The following is a 12,763-nucleotide window of genomic DNA, read 5'->3' as shown; positions in this document are numbered from 1 at the left end:
GCCTGTGCCGTGGGCACGGCGGCCGCAGCGGGAGCAGCGTGTGACGTGTGGCTCAGGCCGCATGTGGAGCCCGGAACAGCCCCGAACAGGCAAATCAATCGATAGCCGACGAATCGACGATCGAAAACGTTGCCAACGTTTTCAATCGTCGATTTTAATCAACTAAATCGATTAACTGTTGCAGCTCTACTCAGTACTTCAGTTTTTTTTGTTTGAATCCAGGCCCAAATAGATAAATCCACCCCAGTGCCTTTTATCCAAAATCTGGTGATCCTGGAACGTAGCTACTTGTGATGCTGGAGCATCCCGGCAGGCCCCTTGTAGTTCTCACAGCCACCAATCAGTTTCAGACCTGCCTTGGAAGTTTGAAGGTGATTGGTGATGCAGGCAGCAGAGAAAGATGAAGTTACGTAGATTTCAAGATGTACATTCCTACTGCCCTTCAGCTGAGCCTGTTAGATGATATTTGAAGACTGGGTGCAGGCAATTATAGAGAACTCAGATTAAAGGTAAATTAAAGTGCATATTGAACCAAAACATTTGAATATATTTTGGATAGAGTGTGGAAGGGTAACAACCCCTTTCAGGTTTTTACTGCTATGCGGAACTCTTCCCTACTTTCTGTCCTATGGACAATGTTTTACCATGCAGGAGGGGATCGCCCCAACTGCAACACAAACGGAAATAAACATTATTTCCTTCAGTAGAGTAGAGAAAGGCTACAACCTCTATCAAATTTTTATTTCTGTTTGTGTTAGAGTGGTGCACCGAAATGAAAACATTCTTAATCCTTGTAGTGCACTGCAAGGGTCAAAAGCTCGTTTACGTCTAGGCCAGTCCTCCCAACCTCTTTCTGTCTATGCTCCAGCGGTCTAAGGTCATCACATCCAATACACTGTGGGACATACCATCGCTGGACCAGAGGAGTAGACAGGTTGGAGGGAGTGATGTAACAGCCAGCCGTCTCTGAGGATCAGGTGAGTATAAGTTTATTTGTTTGTTATTCGTTTGTGTATCTTGTGTATTTCTTCTACATCTAGATGTAATTGGATCTTGTGTATTACTTCCAGATCTGTGCAGTAATCTAATGTGAAACTTTGCCTCTGTGCAGGAGCTTCCTCTAATAAAGACCAGTCACTGCTGCTCTCTTTTCTTGTGTGAGGTGACTGGTCTTGTCTCCGCCCTGTCCTGTACTTTTCTGCAGCGTTCTATGTACGTGCTATGCACAGTACAGTGATGATATCACTACTACTTTTAGAAAGTAATTTACTATTAAAAATAGGTCTAACTAATGCCTTACCCCATACTATACTCGGTATCGACTTCATATTATTATTGAAATGCAGTAATCAAAAGCAAATGTAAGACAAATAGGCACATGATTCTTCCCAGGATAATACCTGCCGCACATCAGCAGAACAAGGAGTACACAGGGGATTAAAAAAAATATTATACACAGTATAAATAGTATATTTCAATGAACGTTTTTGTGCCTGGAACTCCGCTTTAAGACACTGATCTCTTGCTAAAGTCTGATTGCTTTTTATCATTTCCTTTTAAATATGGGTAGCTTGAGTTCTGCTTTGCCAGAAGCGATCCATCATTAGCCAGTATCTGCGATAGCACTTTTATAACTTCGGAAGAGTTGTGTGTCAATTTGTGGTGTACAAAGTTTGAATGTTTTTTAGTCATCCCAAATAATGGATCTCATATCTGCCTTTGATGGGACGCAGTCCTATACCTCCTGCTGTGCATTACAGGTGATGCTGTGTTTATAACCAGGGCAGTAATAATCTTGGACCTCGGTCAGCTGGCTGCATTGCATAATGTATTCCAGCCCAATGTTTGTGGTCATTTTTCTGCAACTTTACAGACTGTTGGAAAAAAACTATTTGTTAAGCTCAGACAATTAATACCCTTCATTAGTCACTGAGCGGGCATCTCCTAGCAGGATTAAGGTTTTCCACTCTCTTGTTATGCTCTGCCAAAGTGTGCGCTTCAGTATTTTGGCACTTGGGGCAGTGCCAAGAACGTGCGGCTCTGAGCGATGAGAACATGCACTGTGTCGCCATCCTCTGTGCTTCGCTCACTACATTTCTGCTGCTGAGATCACCTGCAGGGCAGATGGCTTATTTTGATATTGCCCACAGCATCCAGACAAAATGTGTTTTCCCCAATAAATGGAAGCTGAAACCTGATTGGTTGTGACTGCATTCAAAGTTGCATAGTTAGTTGGAAAAAAAAAGTCCACCAAGTTTACCCAGCAGAACAAAATTGAATGAATAGAAAACCCACTGACAACCCTATACCTGCAGTTGATCCAAAGGAAAGAGAAAAAAATAAAGCATAGTCCAATTTACTCCAGTGGGATAAAATATTTCCTTCCTGATCCGCAGGATATGCCCTAGATCAGTGGTGGCGAACCTTGGCACTCCAGCTGTTTTGCAACTACAAGTCCCATGAGGCATTGCAATGCTCTGACAGCCACATACATAACTCCCCGTGGCAGATGTATGTTGGGATTTGTAGTTTTGGCCCAGCTGGAGTGCCAAAGTTCGCCACCACTGCCCTAGATCAACAACATATGGTTGGGTAAACTGCTTGCAAATGTGCTGACAAAGAACATGCTGACAGGAGGAGAAAGCAGAGTACACAGGAAGGCTCACTTCACTTCACTGTCCAGACATAGGTTGGGGGGCGTATTACTTTATGGCAGTAAAGAAAAGATACCAGAGTAGGCAGAGCTGTTAAAATCTCAGAACTGGATGGACTGAATTGCAAATCATGAGACAGGTAAAATAGCTCCTGTATGTGTATTTCATCAGTGTATTTATTGTAGCCCTCTGTTTAGAACTCCGCCTCAGTCACAAAGGGTGTTTTGCCCTGTACAGCGTGGTGGGCCATTTCTTGATGCGCCAGAGCTGCGGGAAGATGCAGCTCATGTAACTCTATGGAGAAGCAAGAGGTGTGTGCCTTCACATGCTGCTTCCCGCAGTTCTTAGTCTTGAGAGCCCCACACAGGCCTTGGACACAGACATGATAGATACAGCTCCTTGCACTGCCTGTGTGGCTGTCAAATCTCAGAGTAGCAGGAAGCAGTGTGTGAGCATAGCTCCTGCGTCTCTATAGACTGACATGGGCTGCCCGCATGATACTTCCCGCAGCTCCGGACGCATTAAGAAATGGCCCTGCACGCTGTATGGGGCAACATGCCCTGTGTGAATGAGGCCTAATATTATTATTATTATTATACAGGATTTATATAGCGCCAACAGTTTGCACAGCGCTTTACAATATAAGGAAGACATTACAATCACAATACAATTCAAGACAAGATGGTAAGGAGGGCCCTGCCCCTGAGGGCTTACAATCTAAAAGGGAATAACTTCTAATAACCTAATAACTTTCTTGTGACACGTTCTCTTCAAGTGACCGCATACTTGTATACTGCTGTGTGTGATGTGAGCAATCCTCTGAGAGCTTACTTACGAAGAAATACCATCTTCTGGAATTTTTCATGCAGCAGATTAATTTTCATCACAATTTCCATCAAGAAGTTTTACAAACATGCTAAACAAAGCCCTCCGTCCCAATTTCCCTCCTGCAATGAATGGATTAAAAGACGACGTTATATTTTGACACAGTAACAATGGGCAGTGTTCTGGAGATGCGGGGAGGGTGGGTGTATTTTGTCATCATTTTTCCAGGGTGCCCTTTGTAAGCAGGGTGATGTAGTTCTAAGCAGCTGGGTCATTAGAATGGATCGTTCAGTCTTCCTGACCTTTTTGATGGCCGACAGTGACTCAGTGTCGATGTTCATGAACTCAGTGGGACTGGCGTGACTTTTAGTGCCAGGACCTCACAACCCGTGTACATCCAGACTTCACATGCCAAAATCAATGTGTTCAGATCTATGCTATATAGAGACTAACATTTCCCAATGGTAATGGTTTCTTTAGATTGTAAGCTCTCACAACCAGGGCCCTCTGAATCCTCTTGTTTTGTATTGTATTGTACTGACTCATTTAGCCGAAACTTTAGGAATTATATAAATCCTGAATAATATTAAATATTGTTATTAATCAGGATTTATAGAACCCAACGTGTGATTCTTCCCGATAAATGCTCATGTACTTTTTCGAGCTACAAGCTACACTATGTTCAAATGTGAAGGGGCACCTTTAAAAATAATGGGATTCTTTATGTTGAACATTCTTCATGTTGAGCTCGGGAAACAAGTGACAAAACACTTAGGGGTAAAAAATAAAAAAAATTGGCTTATATAATTCAAAGGAAACCTTTAATAAGGGAAATGCAGGGGCTGCCATTGCTGACCTTCATCTCAAAGTTCCCTGGTTGACAGGCTTGCATAATTATTGTGCAGATCAAAATAGAGTGGATTTAGGGTTCTTAAACTGAAGGCTGGGGACCCAAACTGCTGAAGCTATTAGATTATCATGACAGACCGGAAATTACTATTTTCAGAGAAGGAGTCAGCAGTGGTAACCAGTATATGTTTCCTTTTAATATCTGGCACCCTATAATTTTGTGTCACTTCCAGAGCTACTATCTTAATTCCAGTCCGTAGCTTGTTCCTATTGGGCATAATGGGCCAAAACGAGTACTGAATGCAGAGTTTACCTGCGTTGTTAGGTTCCTGATCATGCGTCATGGGGTAGCATTTTGTCAGATGGGAGATTCCTGATTATCCAGCTACAGTCTATCTGACATTGACCTTTATAAAGAGGTCTTGCATTCTTTTTTTTCTTTTTTTAACATTATGGATAATACATCAGAAAAAGTAAGACTCATACTTTTTAAGTAGGCAAAACAATTCTCTATGGTGAATTCACTCAGCAAAATAAAACTCACTGAAATCTATTTCTATTTTTTTTTTTTTTAATAAAAGAAGAAGCCTCGGTTCATACATATGCACATACAAGTGGGTTTTTATGTAGATTGCAGGAAGACCATACTTTGCCTTGACATGGTCATTTGGCCACAGAGTTGCATACAAATGAGGCCTCTGCTTTTATGTAACTAATAGAAACGGGTTTCAGTTGCTGTTTTACAGGGCAGAGTGCTGGGGAATGATCATATTTTGTGTTTAGCTAATTGCACCTCCTTATCTGACTTGGGTGTACATAACTTCAAAAGTTATTCTACTAATATTCTTCTGAAAGAATCAATAGTTGTTCTTCTGATTGTAGGATGTACTGTGAGCCTTAATTCCTGAGCTATGCATGACATATGTGCGGCATGTGCCTGTATATTGCTTTCCAATTATTTGTAATTATTGTTCATCATCCTAAAGGCCTTCTTTCTTCTTTTCCCTTTTAGGAGATCGCTCTTTGTTTGGATAATTCTATATATTTCCTGTTGCCTGGATATTTCTCAGGGAGCAGCTGAAGGTAAATGATTTGTTTGTTGAACTGTAAGCAATGTACAGATTGAGAAGAGGGGGGTAATACAGTATAAAGGCCACCCCTCATACCAACACACAAACAACTGTTTGTCTGTTATATGTTGTGTTTTTTTTCTGCTGAATTGGCCAGGCTTTTTTTCCCATGTTCCTGAATGGAGTTCTAGCGTAGAAAATAAAATGGTAGCCACTAATTGCCGCAAACAAGAATCAAAGAAGCCAAATAAAAGGGGGATATAAATATGCTTCTCATGTAACTACAGAAAGGCTCCTCTGATGGTTCATGTGATTGTTGGGAATGCTGACGTGGGAATAAGAAGACAAGATGGGATGAAGGCAAGCAATTTGGATGATGGAGGTTGATTTTATTAGAGATAATCTGCACATCAAGCATTTGGTAGAGACGGCACCTCTGGGCCTCACTGCTTATCCATGTAAGAAACTATACCTATGTGCCTGTACTATGAAACCCATCATTGGATAGAGACTGCTCCACTTGGTGATAACAGACACAAAGTGTACATGCATCTGGAAATTTAACCATTTTCTTTGTTAAAAAAGATGTCACTTAGGTCAGTGTTGAGTGCACCAAAATAAGATTTGCTCAGTGCTAAGAACAGTGTCCATGAGTATTGACACCTACATCTACTAGAGAGAACCATTTCACCCACTGTGCCTGGGAGCACTAAGTTCATAAACATCCATGAATGTGGGCTGAAAACCAGATTTAACAGGGGTGGATACATTTATTTCTGTGTAAAATGGAACCTAATGCTGCCTGAGTGTTCTTTAAACATTGTGTGCTGTAGGCCCATTAATTCACACAGGCGTTCTGTGTCAGGAATTACATTGTCATCTTTATTGCTGACTCTTACTGCTCATGTACACTCCCTAGGGCAGGGGTGCCCATTAGGTAGATCGTGATCTACCAGTAGCTCTCAAAGCTGATGCTGGTAGATCAGGAAGGGTGTGAATGGTGGCCCCTTTATTCCATTTTGGTATGTTTAGCTGTGCATGCATGATCACCTATCAGCCTGAGTCTGCTGAACTGCTATGTATTACATCAAAGAATATTAGATTACACAGCATGTTACACTACACTGTTTGCAAAATACAGCAAGGTGAGCCAGTAGAGAGAGCGGGGAGAGACAGCCAGTAAGAGAGAGAGGAGAGACAGCCAGGGGAGAGAGCAAGGAGAGACAGCCAAGAGAGGGAAGATAGGCAGCCAGGAGAGAAAATGAGGAATGACAGCTAGGAGAGAGAGAAGAGAGACAGCCAGGAGGATGAGCAAGGAGACAGCCAGGAGAGCGAAGAGAGAGAGAGAGAGCGAGGGAGGGTTTTTTTCGTTGGTAGATCTCATGTAGCTCGTCATTTGAAAAGTAGATCTTAACACAAAAATTGTGGGCACCCCTGCCCTAGGGCATGTTACAATCAAAAGGAAACAGGTTGTGTTCACCCCATTGTAGATGGAAACCCCCATTGTAGATGGGGGCACCCAGTATTTGTATAATTATGCCCTACAAAAGAAATGGTGAAGGTTCAGTTAAAGATCAGCAAACTAGAGAAATGTTTTGTTACTTTATTTTTGTACAGTCACAAAAGCAGGGGTTAATTACTGTAACATTCAAGTGTTGCTCAACAGTCAACTGCTGTCCATAAACATAAAGATACAATTATTATTCTGTTGTTTCAGCAAAAGGCTCATATTTTCCACAAAATGTTTGTATTAAATGATTGTTTTAACATACAAACAATCATTTTAATTGAATAAGGATGATTTGTCCAGATGAGTTAAACCACATTTATATATATTTTTTTTATTGTTGTGCAAACAATTGGTTTATAGTAGAAGATGGTTTGAAACGATCAGAACTTTAATTAGTCATTCGTTTATAATAACGAGTATGGCTGGCAAAAGAACAAGCATGTATTTTTATAGGGAATTTGTCATCAGAGAAATACAGTGGATGCCATTGGTAACCTCTATTCGGAAATGCAAGTTACTGGACTTTCATGCTGACCCTCTTCAGTACTTTTGAACTACAGACCTGAAGTAAGTGTGAACCAAGTAAAGTCGTATTGAAGTCAGCATTTCTGATCTGCATAATTCCTCTGCACCAGTAACCAATGAGGTTCAGCATGACACGAAGACTTTTTGGAAGGTCACCAGTGGCAGCCTCATCTTTCAATTATGACAGGTTTAAGTGGCCAACAACGTCTTTGTCTACTGGCAGTAGTGGAAAGACTCATGAAATAGGCACAAACTAGCTATCTTGCTCCTGGGATTTGTCTGACCATGTTCCATGCACACACAAGTCTTACTCTTTAGGAAAATACAGATTATAACTGTAATTGAGCCAGAAATTTAGAATTGCTTCAAATGATAACCTCTATTATGAGCTGCTTTCGCATCCATATTAAAACCTGGGAATGAGCATGCAACATTAAAAAGTTACCTCTGCTGGGAGTCAAAGTGGTCTTTTTCATAGTTCAATTGTCAAAAATTGATAATAGGTCATTGGAGTCTCAAAATACAAAAACATATGTTTCCACATGCTGTTTGCTTGATCTAAATGTGGTTATAAAATAGGTTTACCGTGTGTCACGGTAATGTTGGAGCAATGGTTTTTATTTCTTTTTAGACGCAACCAAAGGCCTTGTAGGGCGTGCAAAATTATTTTTAAGTCTTGTGTGTCTAGCCTATTTGGCAGAATGACACCGCTGTAATGTAGACAAGTATGTGAAGACGAGAGTGGGGTCAACTTAGCCCTCTGGGGATGACTACTATTAATACCCCATATGTCTACGCTAGGGTACGGTCCGGAAAACACAAGTGGATATTGGAAGTGACCGGTATTCCTCTTTAAAAACCCACATCCTCTGAACATCAATCAGGCTGCAAAAACCAAGATGGTTTGTTCTTAATGCGGACATAATGTGTCATGTTTTATTAGTTGTAAAGTGTAAGTAGCCTGGTAAGTCTGGTGACAAGCAGGGTATGATTGTAGGAAAATCACACAGTACATCCACAGTAATCCTTACTTTCATCTCCGAAACATCACACTGAGCTCCGTCTCCTGGTACTGAGACATTGTTTGTAATTAGATAATTGCCAACATATGTGGGCATATTTAAAGAGGTACTCCACTGAGTACCATCTGCCACATAACTTTACCCTTATGCGGTTTAAGAAAACCATTAACCCTTGCTGTGGAAGAAGAAACACTTAGGGGCCCTGTGCTTTAAACATGGTCATGTGAACATTAGGGGAAAGTTATGTGCTGATATTTTCAATGACACTGCTGTTAACCCTGTGTTTTGGTGTGGTAAGTTTCCAGCAGTGCATCATCCAAATCAGGGGTAGCCAAACTCCAGCCCTCCAGCTGTGGTGAAACTACAAATCCCATGATGCATCTCTCTCCGGGAGTCATGTCTGTGAGAATCTTGCAATGCCTCATGGAATTTGTAGTTCCACCACAGCTGGGGGGCCGGAGTTTGGCTACCCCTTATCCAAATGGATGGATGGCACCTCCTGTAAATTCATCATACATGCATTTAAGTGCATTAAACAATGTTCAAAATATCCTACCCTTGTATGCCACAAATACATGTGAAACAGTGTAACACAGGACAAAATAAATGAATGATTTTTCTTAGTGTCGAAGTATAAATAGACCCATACTACTTGTAGGATCTTCTTGGCATTAAAAATCAGGTAAGTGGGGGAAAAAAACTGTTCCTGAACCAGGAAATAAAATCTGCTCCATAATGCAGATTTGGAGATTTAGTGCCTTGGCCCTATGCTTTCAGGATATAAGGTTTGGGGCTATAAATTATCACCTTTGCCATTGCTAAAAAAAAAAAAAAAAAGTACCTTAAAGTGGTAATCAGTTGTATTTAATGATCATCCAGATTGAATCCAGTATTAAAAAAAAAAAAAAGTTTCCTTTTAAACACATTGCAAAATACAGTTGTGCGCATTAATCTGTAGCAGCCAATTCAATCAACTTTTTCGTTGCCCTTTCTAAGCAGCTAAGTGTCGATGTCCATTATACATCATTTTATTCTGTTGCGGTTTTCTTTTTAATGTAAATTGCCATTTGAAGAAGACACTCAAAAAGTGAGAAACTGAAAATTCGTCTTCTTTATTCTTATTGTTTTAAAAAATCTTCAAAATCCTCATACATAACTGGCATCTAGACTTCAGTTTGTAGGATAATGGAAGGCTGAAATCTTGCCGCGAGCTAATATTACCATTGAACTGGTTCTTGTTAAGGGGCAAAAGCAATTGCAGCTGTTCGTCAGTCATTCAGCAAGATACACCATAAGGAATGTGTGACTGTATGTCTGACCTCTGAGAATCCTCTCTGTTCTTTTTACTTGTTTTGTTTCTGCCACACCGAATGTGGTCTTAACCTATTTTTGGTTTTGGGTTTCAGATGTGGACGTTCTTCAGAAGCTGGGCCTCATGCGAAGCAAGCCATCCAGCCGCCCAGTTCCCGAAGGGGTCATACCATTTAAGTCGGGAGTCATTTTGACGCAGAGAGCACGTGCAGAAGCTCCCGTTCATGCCATCATCCCGCCTAGCTTAGGAACGGATCTCACTTTGGTGCTGAGCCTGTGCTCTCACCGCATTAACAATGCATTCTTATTCGCAGTCCGAAGCAAAAAGAAAAAACTTGAGCTCGGGTTGCAGTTCATCCCGGGTAAAATTATAGTTTATGTGGGTCACAAGCAGTCTGTATATTTTGATTACAATGTCCACGATGGCCAGTGGCACAATATGGCCGTTGATATTCAAGGCCAAAAGGTGACTCTGTATACTTCTTGTGGGAAGCAAAGTATAAATGCCAGTTTGCATATAAAGAAAGATGACACATTGGATTCTGATGGGGTTTTCATGCTGGGAAAGTTTAGCCAGCAAACAATACAATTTGAAGGTGCTATTTGCCAGTTTGATATTTATCCTCCAGCGAAGGCAGCTCATAATTACTGTAAATATCTTAAGAAGCAGTGCAGGCAAGTGGATACCTACCGGCCGAATCTGCCACCTCTGATTCCACTGATGCCCCTAGAAGCCAGGTTGTCTCTAAGCACGGAGATCATTTTAAAATCTCTAGGCAACTTTACCACAGCTTCCCCTCAGTCAGTCAAAACAAACTTAACAACCAACAGCAAGGTCAGGACTCCTTCTGTAAAGTTGACTACCAAAGCTCCGGCCTTGTCGTCTGTGACATCTCCAGCCCCTCACAGAATTCATACTCAGCTCTTATCAAGTGTCTCCACCAGGACCTCCACTGTCGCGCTCAGGATATCTCCAGCCTCTGCTGTTTTACTGGGACAGCCTCCGCCAGCCATCACCAAACACAGCGCCCTTCCCAGCCAGAACAGCACAAAGAAGCCCCAGCAAGAAAAAGTGACCAAGAAAGTTGTCTACCAAAAAACAACCATTAAGCCTCTAGCAAGTTCTTCTTCTTCCAAGCAGGTCAAGAAGAGCACGGGAAGCCCAAGGAGTACAAACACCACCACTCCAAAGCAAGCAGTCGAGAAAAGGACTAGTGCTCCATCCCAGAAGAATCAAACTTCCATGAACCTCAATGTCCAGCCAACCACATCCTCACTCCTCTATACCAAACCTGCCTCCGGGACCATTTACTCATCTACATCAACCATTACCAGCCTGCCATTTACTCACGATTACCTGTGGCTTGACCCAACTGCTTTTCCGTATTTGATGGGACCTCCTGGACCTAAGGGAGATGAAGGTGCCCCCGTAAGTGAAATTACCCTTTTTTGTTTACTAACTTAATATTAGCATTAATCCTGAAATAACTACACTATTGTGGATTCTGCTTTTAAATGTCTACATGTTTTAATTAAAGCTGGACAAGAGACATGATTTTAATCTTTTGCTGTAACACTTACATTTCTTGTCTGTACTCCAGCCTGTGACTGGATAGGGAAAGCAGACTGATGAGGTCAAATTAATGACTGGTTCAGTAAAAGTTAGACATGTAAAAGAGTGAGAACAGACCCAACCCACGGATCCGGCCATTCAGATTTCCACTCTATAACTGCATTCAGGCCCCACCTTTTAACTTGTCTTGCTCCAAAATGATGTGCTAGTATAACAGGTGTGAATTTGGGTGACTTCTGAGTATCCATATTGTTTAGAAAGCAGCAGGAATTGTTATACAAAAGTGACATAGATCCACCACTGCAGCCATCAAACGATTCAATATTCCATCCTGGTTATTTAAATCAAGCAGATATGGTAATTTGCTCATGCAAGAACCAATCATCAGTAGAGAAGGAATAAAATGTATTTTACCATAGATGAGTTCATCAAACATGTATCCCTGAAGTTCTGTTTCTTGCTTTGTTTTTGTAATTGTAAGGGCTGCATCTTTGCCTCACTTTTGTTTGCTTTTACTTGTTATCTTTTCTCAACCTGCAGTAAGGACATTGGTAAAGCATTCCTGCATATGTGTCTAAACCATTGCTTTAGCGGTTTCTCTGTTGTTGTGTTTTTACTATGTGAACCTGCACTTGTAAAGTAAAGTTCACATAGTAAGTAAAAGTGAAAAAAAAACCTTCTTGTCCCGTATGAGACATTCCCAGGATGTAGGAGGATTGCAAAAGACAGATTTGAAAGCATTAGGTTCTGATAAAGCAGAAGTAGAAATGCAGGTCCGCTTCTGATTGGAGTTGTCCAATGAGGAGTTAGCTGTCACCTGTAAAGGTGTATTAGTGGCTGCCTGGTTGACTTAGGGGCTAAAAAGTCATCTTCCTTGGCATTAAATATTTTTCCTGTGTCTTGAAGTCTGTGTTGTTAAAGACTGGAGCTTATTCCAAAAGATTAGTCTATGCTTTCCAAAGAAGCCATTACATTTTGTGGTGCTCAAAGACAAATGGTGGCATATGTCCTGTAGAAATTTATACTAAAATAAATGTATGTTAAATAATTGAAGAAATCAATGATGAACCCTTATATATGACAAATTTAAAACTGAAGTTCAGGCAAGCAACTAAATACAGAGTTTTATTACACATATGAGAACTTTGTGATCCAGGCTCTTCGTATTTAGTCCTCCCTTTCCTTGTCTAAATATGACTGTGCAAAGAATTACAGGAGTCTGATATCAAGACCGTTTTAGGTACTTACACTTGCTCCATTTAAAAATACATTTTATCAATTGGCGTGTGTGTCAAATATACGTTTGGCATTCAGCTTTAAATGTGAATCAGAGCCAGTGAATGTAACACTAGCTATACATTAAATAATGTTACTAAGACCTGGATTTCCATTGTAAAATTGGAAATCCAGATGTTAGGTGAGCA

General features: G+C 41.0%; 1 protein-coding gene across 1 annotated transcript in view; it reads left to right on the top strand.

Moving 5' to 3' along the window:
* Nucleotides 1-12,763, top strand: part of COL27A1 (collagen type XXVII alpha 1 chain) — a 310,533-nt gene that overhangs the window by 18,886 nt on the left and 278,884 nt on the right. The window contains exons 2-3 of the mRNA XM_018561833.1: nucleotides 5,341-5,411; nucleotides 9,862-11,195. Coding sequence (XP_018417335.1) covers nucleotides 5,341-5,411; nucleotides 9,862-11,195 — 1,405 coding nt within the window. The remainder of the gene's footprint in view (nucleotides 1-5,340; nucleotides 5,412-9,861; nucleotides 11,196-12,763) is intronic.

Source organism: Nanorana parkeri, unplaced genomic scaffold (assembly GCF_000935625.1).
Source record: "Nanorana parkeri isolate BGI_ZX_2015 unplaced genomic scaffold, ASM93562v1 scaffold547, whole genome shotgun sequence".
NCBI lineage: Eukaryota > Metazoa > Chordata > Amphibia > Anura > Dicroglossidae > Nanorana > Nanorana parkeri.
Note: the sequence above shows the minus strand (reverse complement) of the source record. Positions and strands in the feature narration are given on the sequence as shown.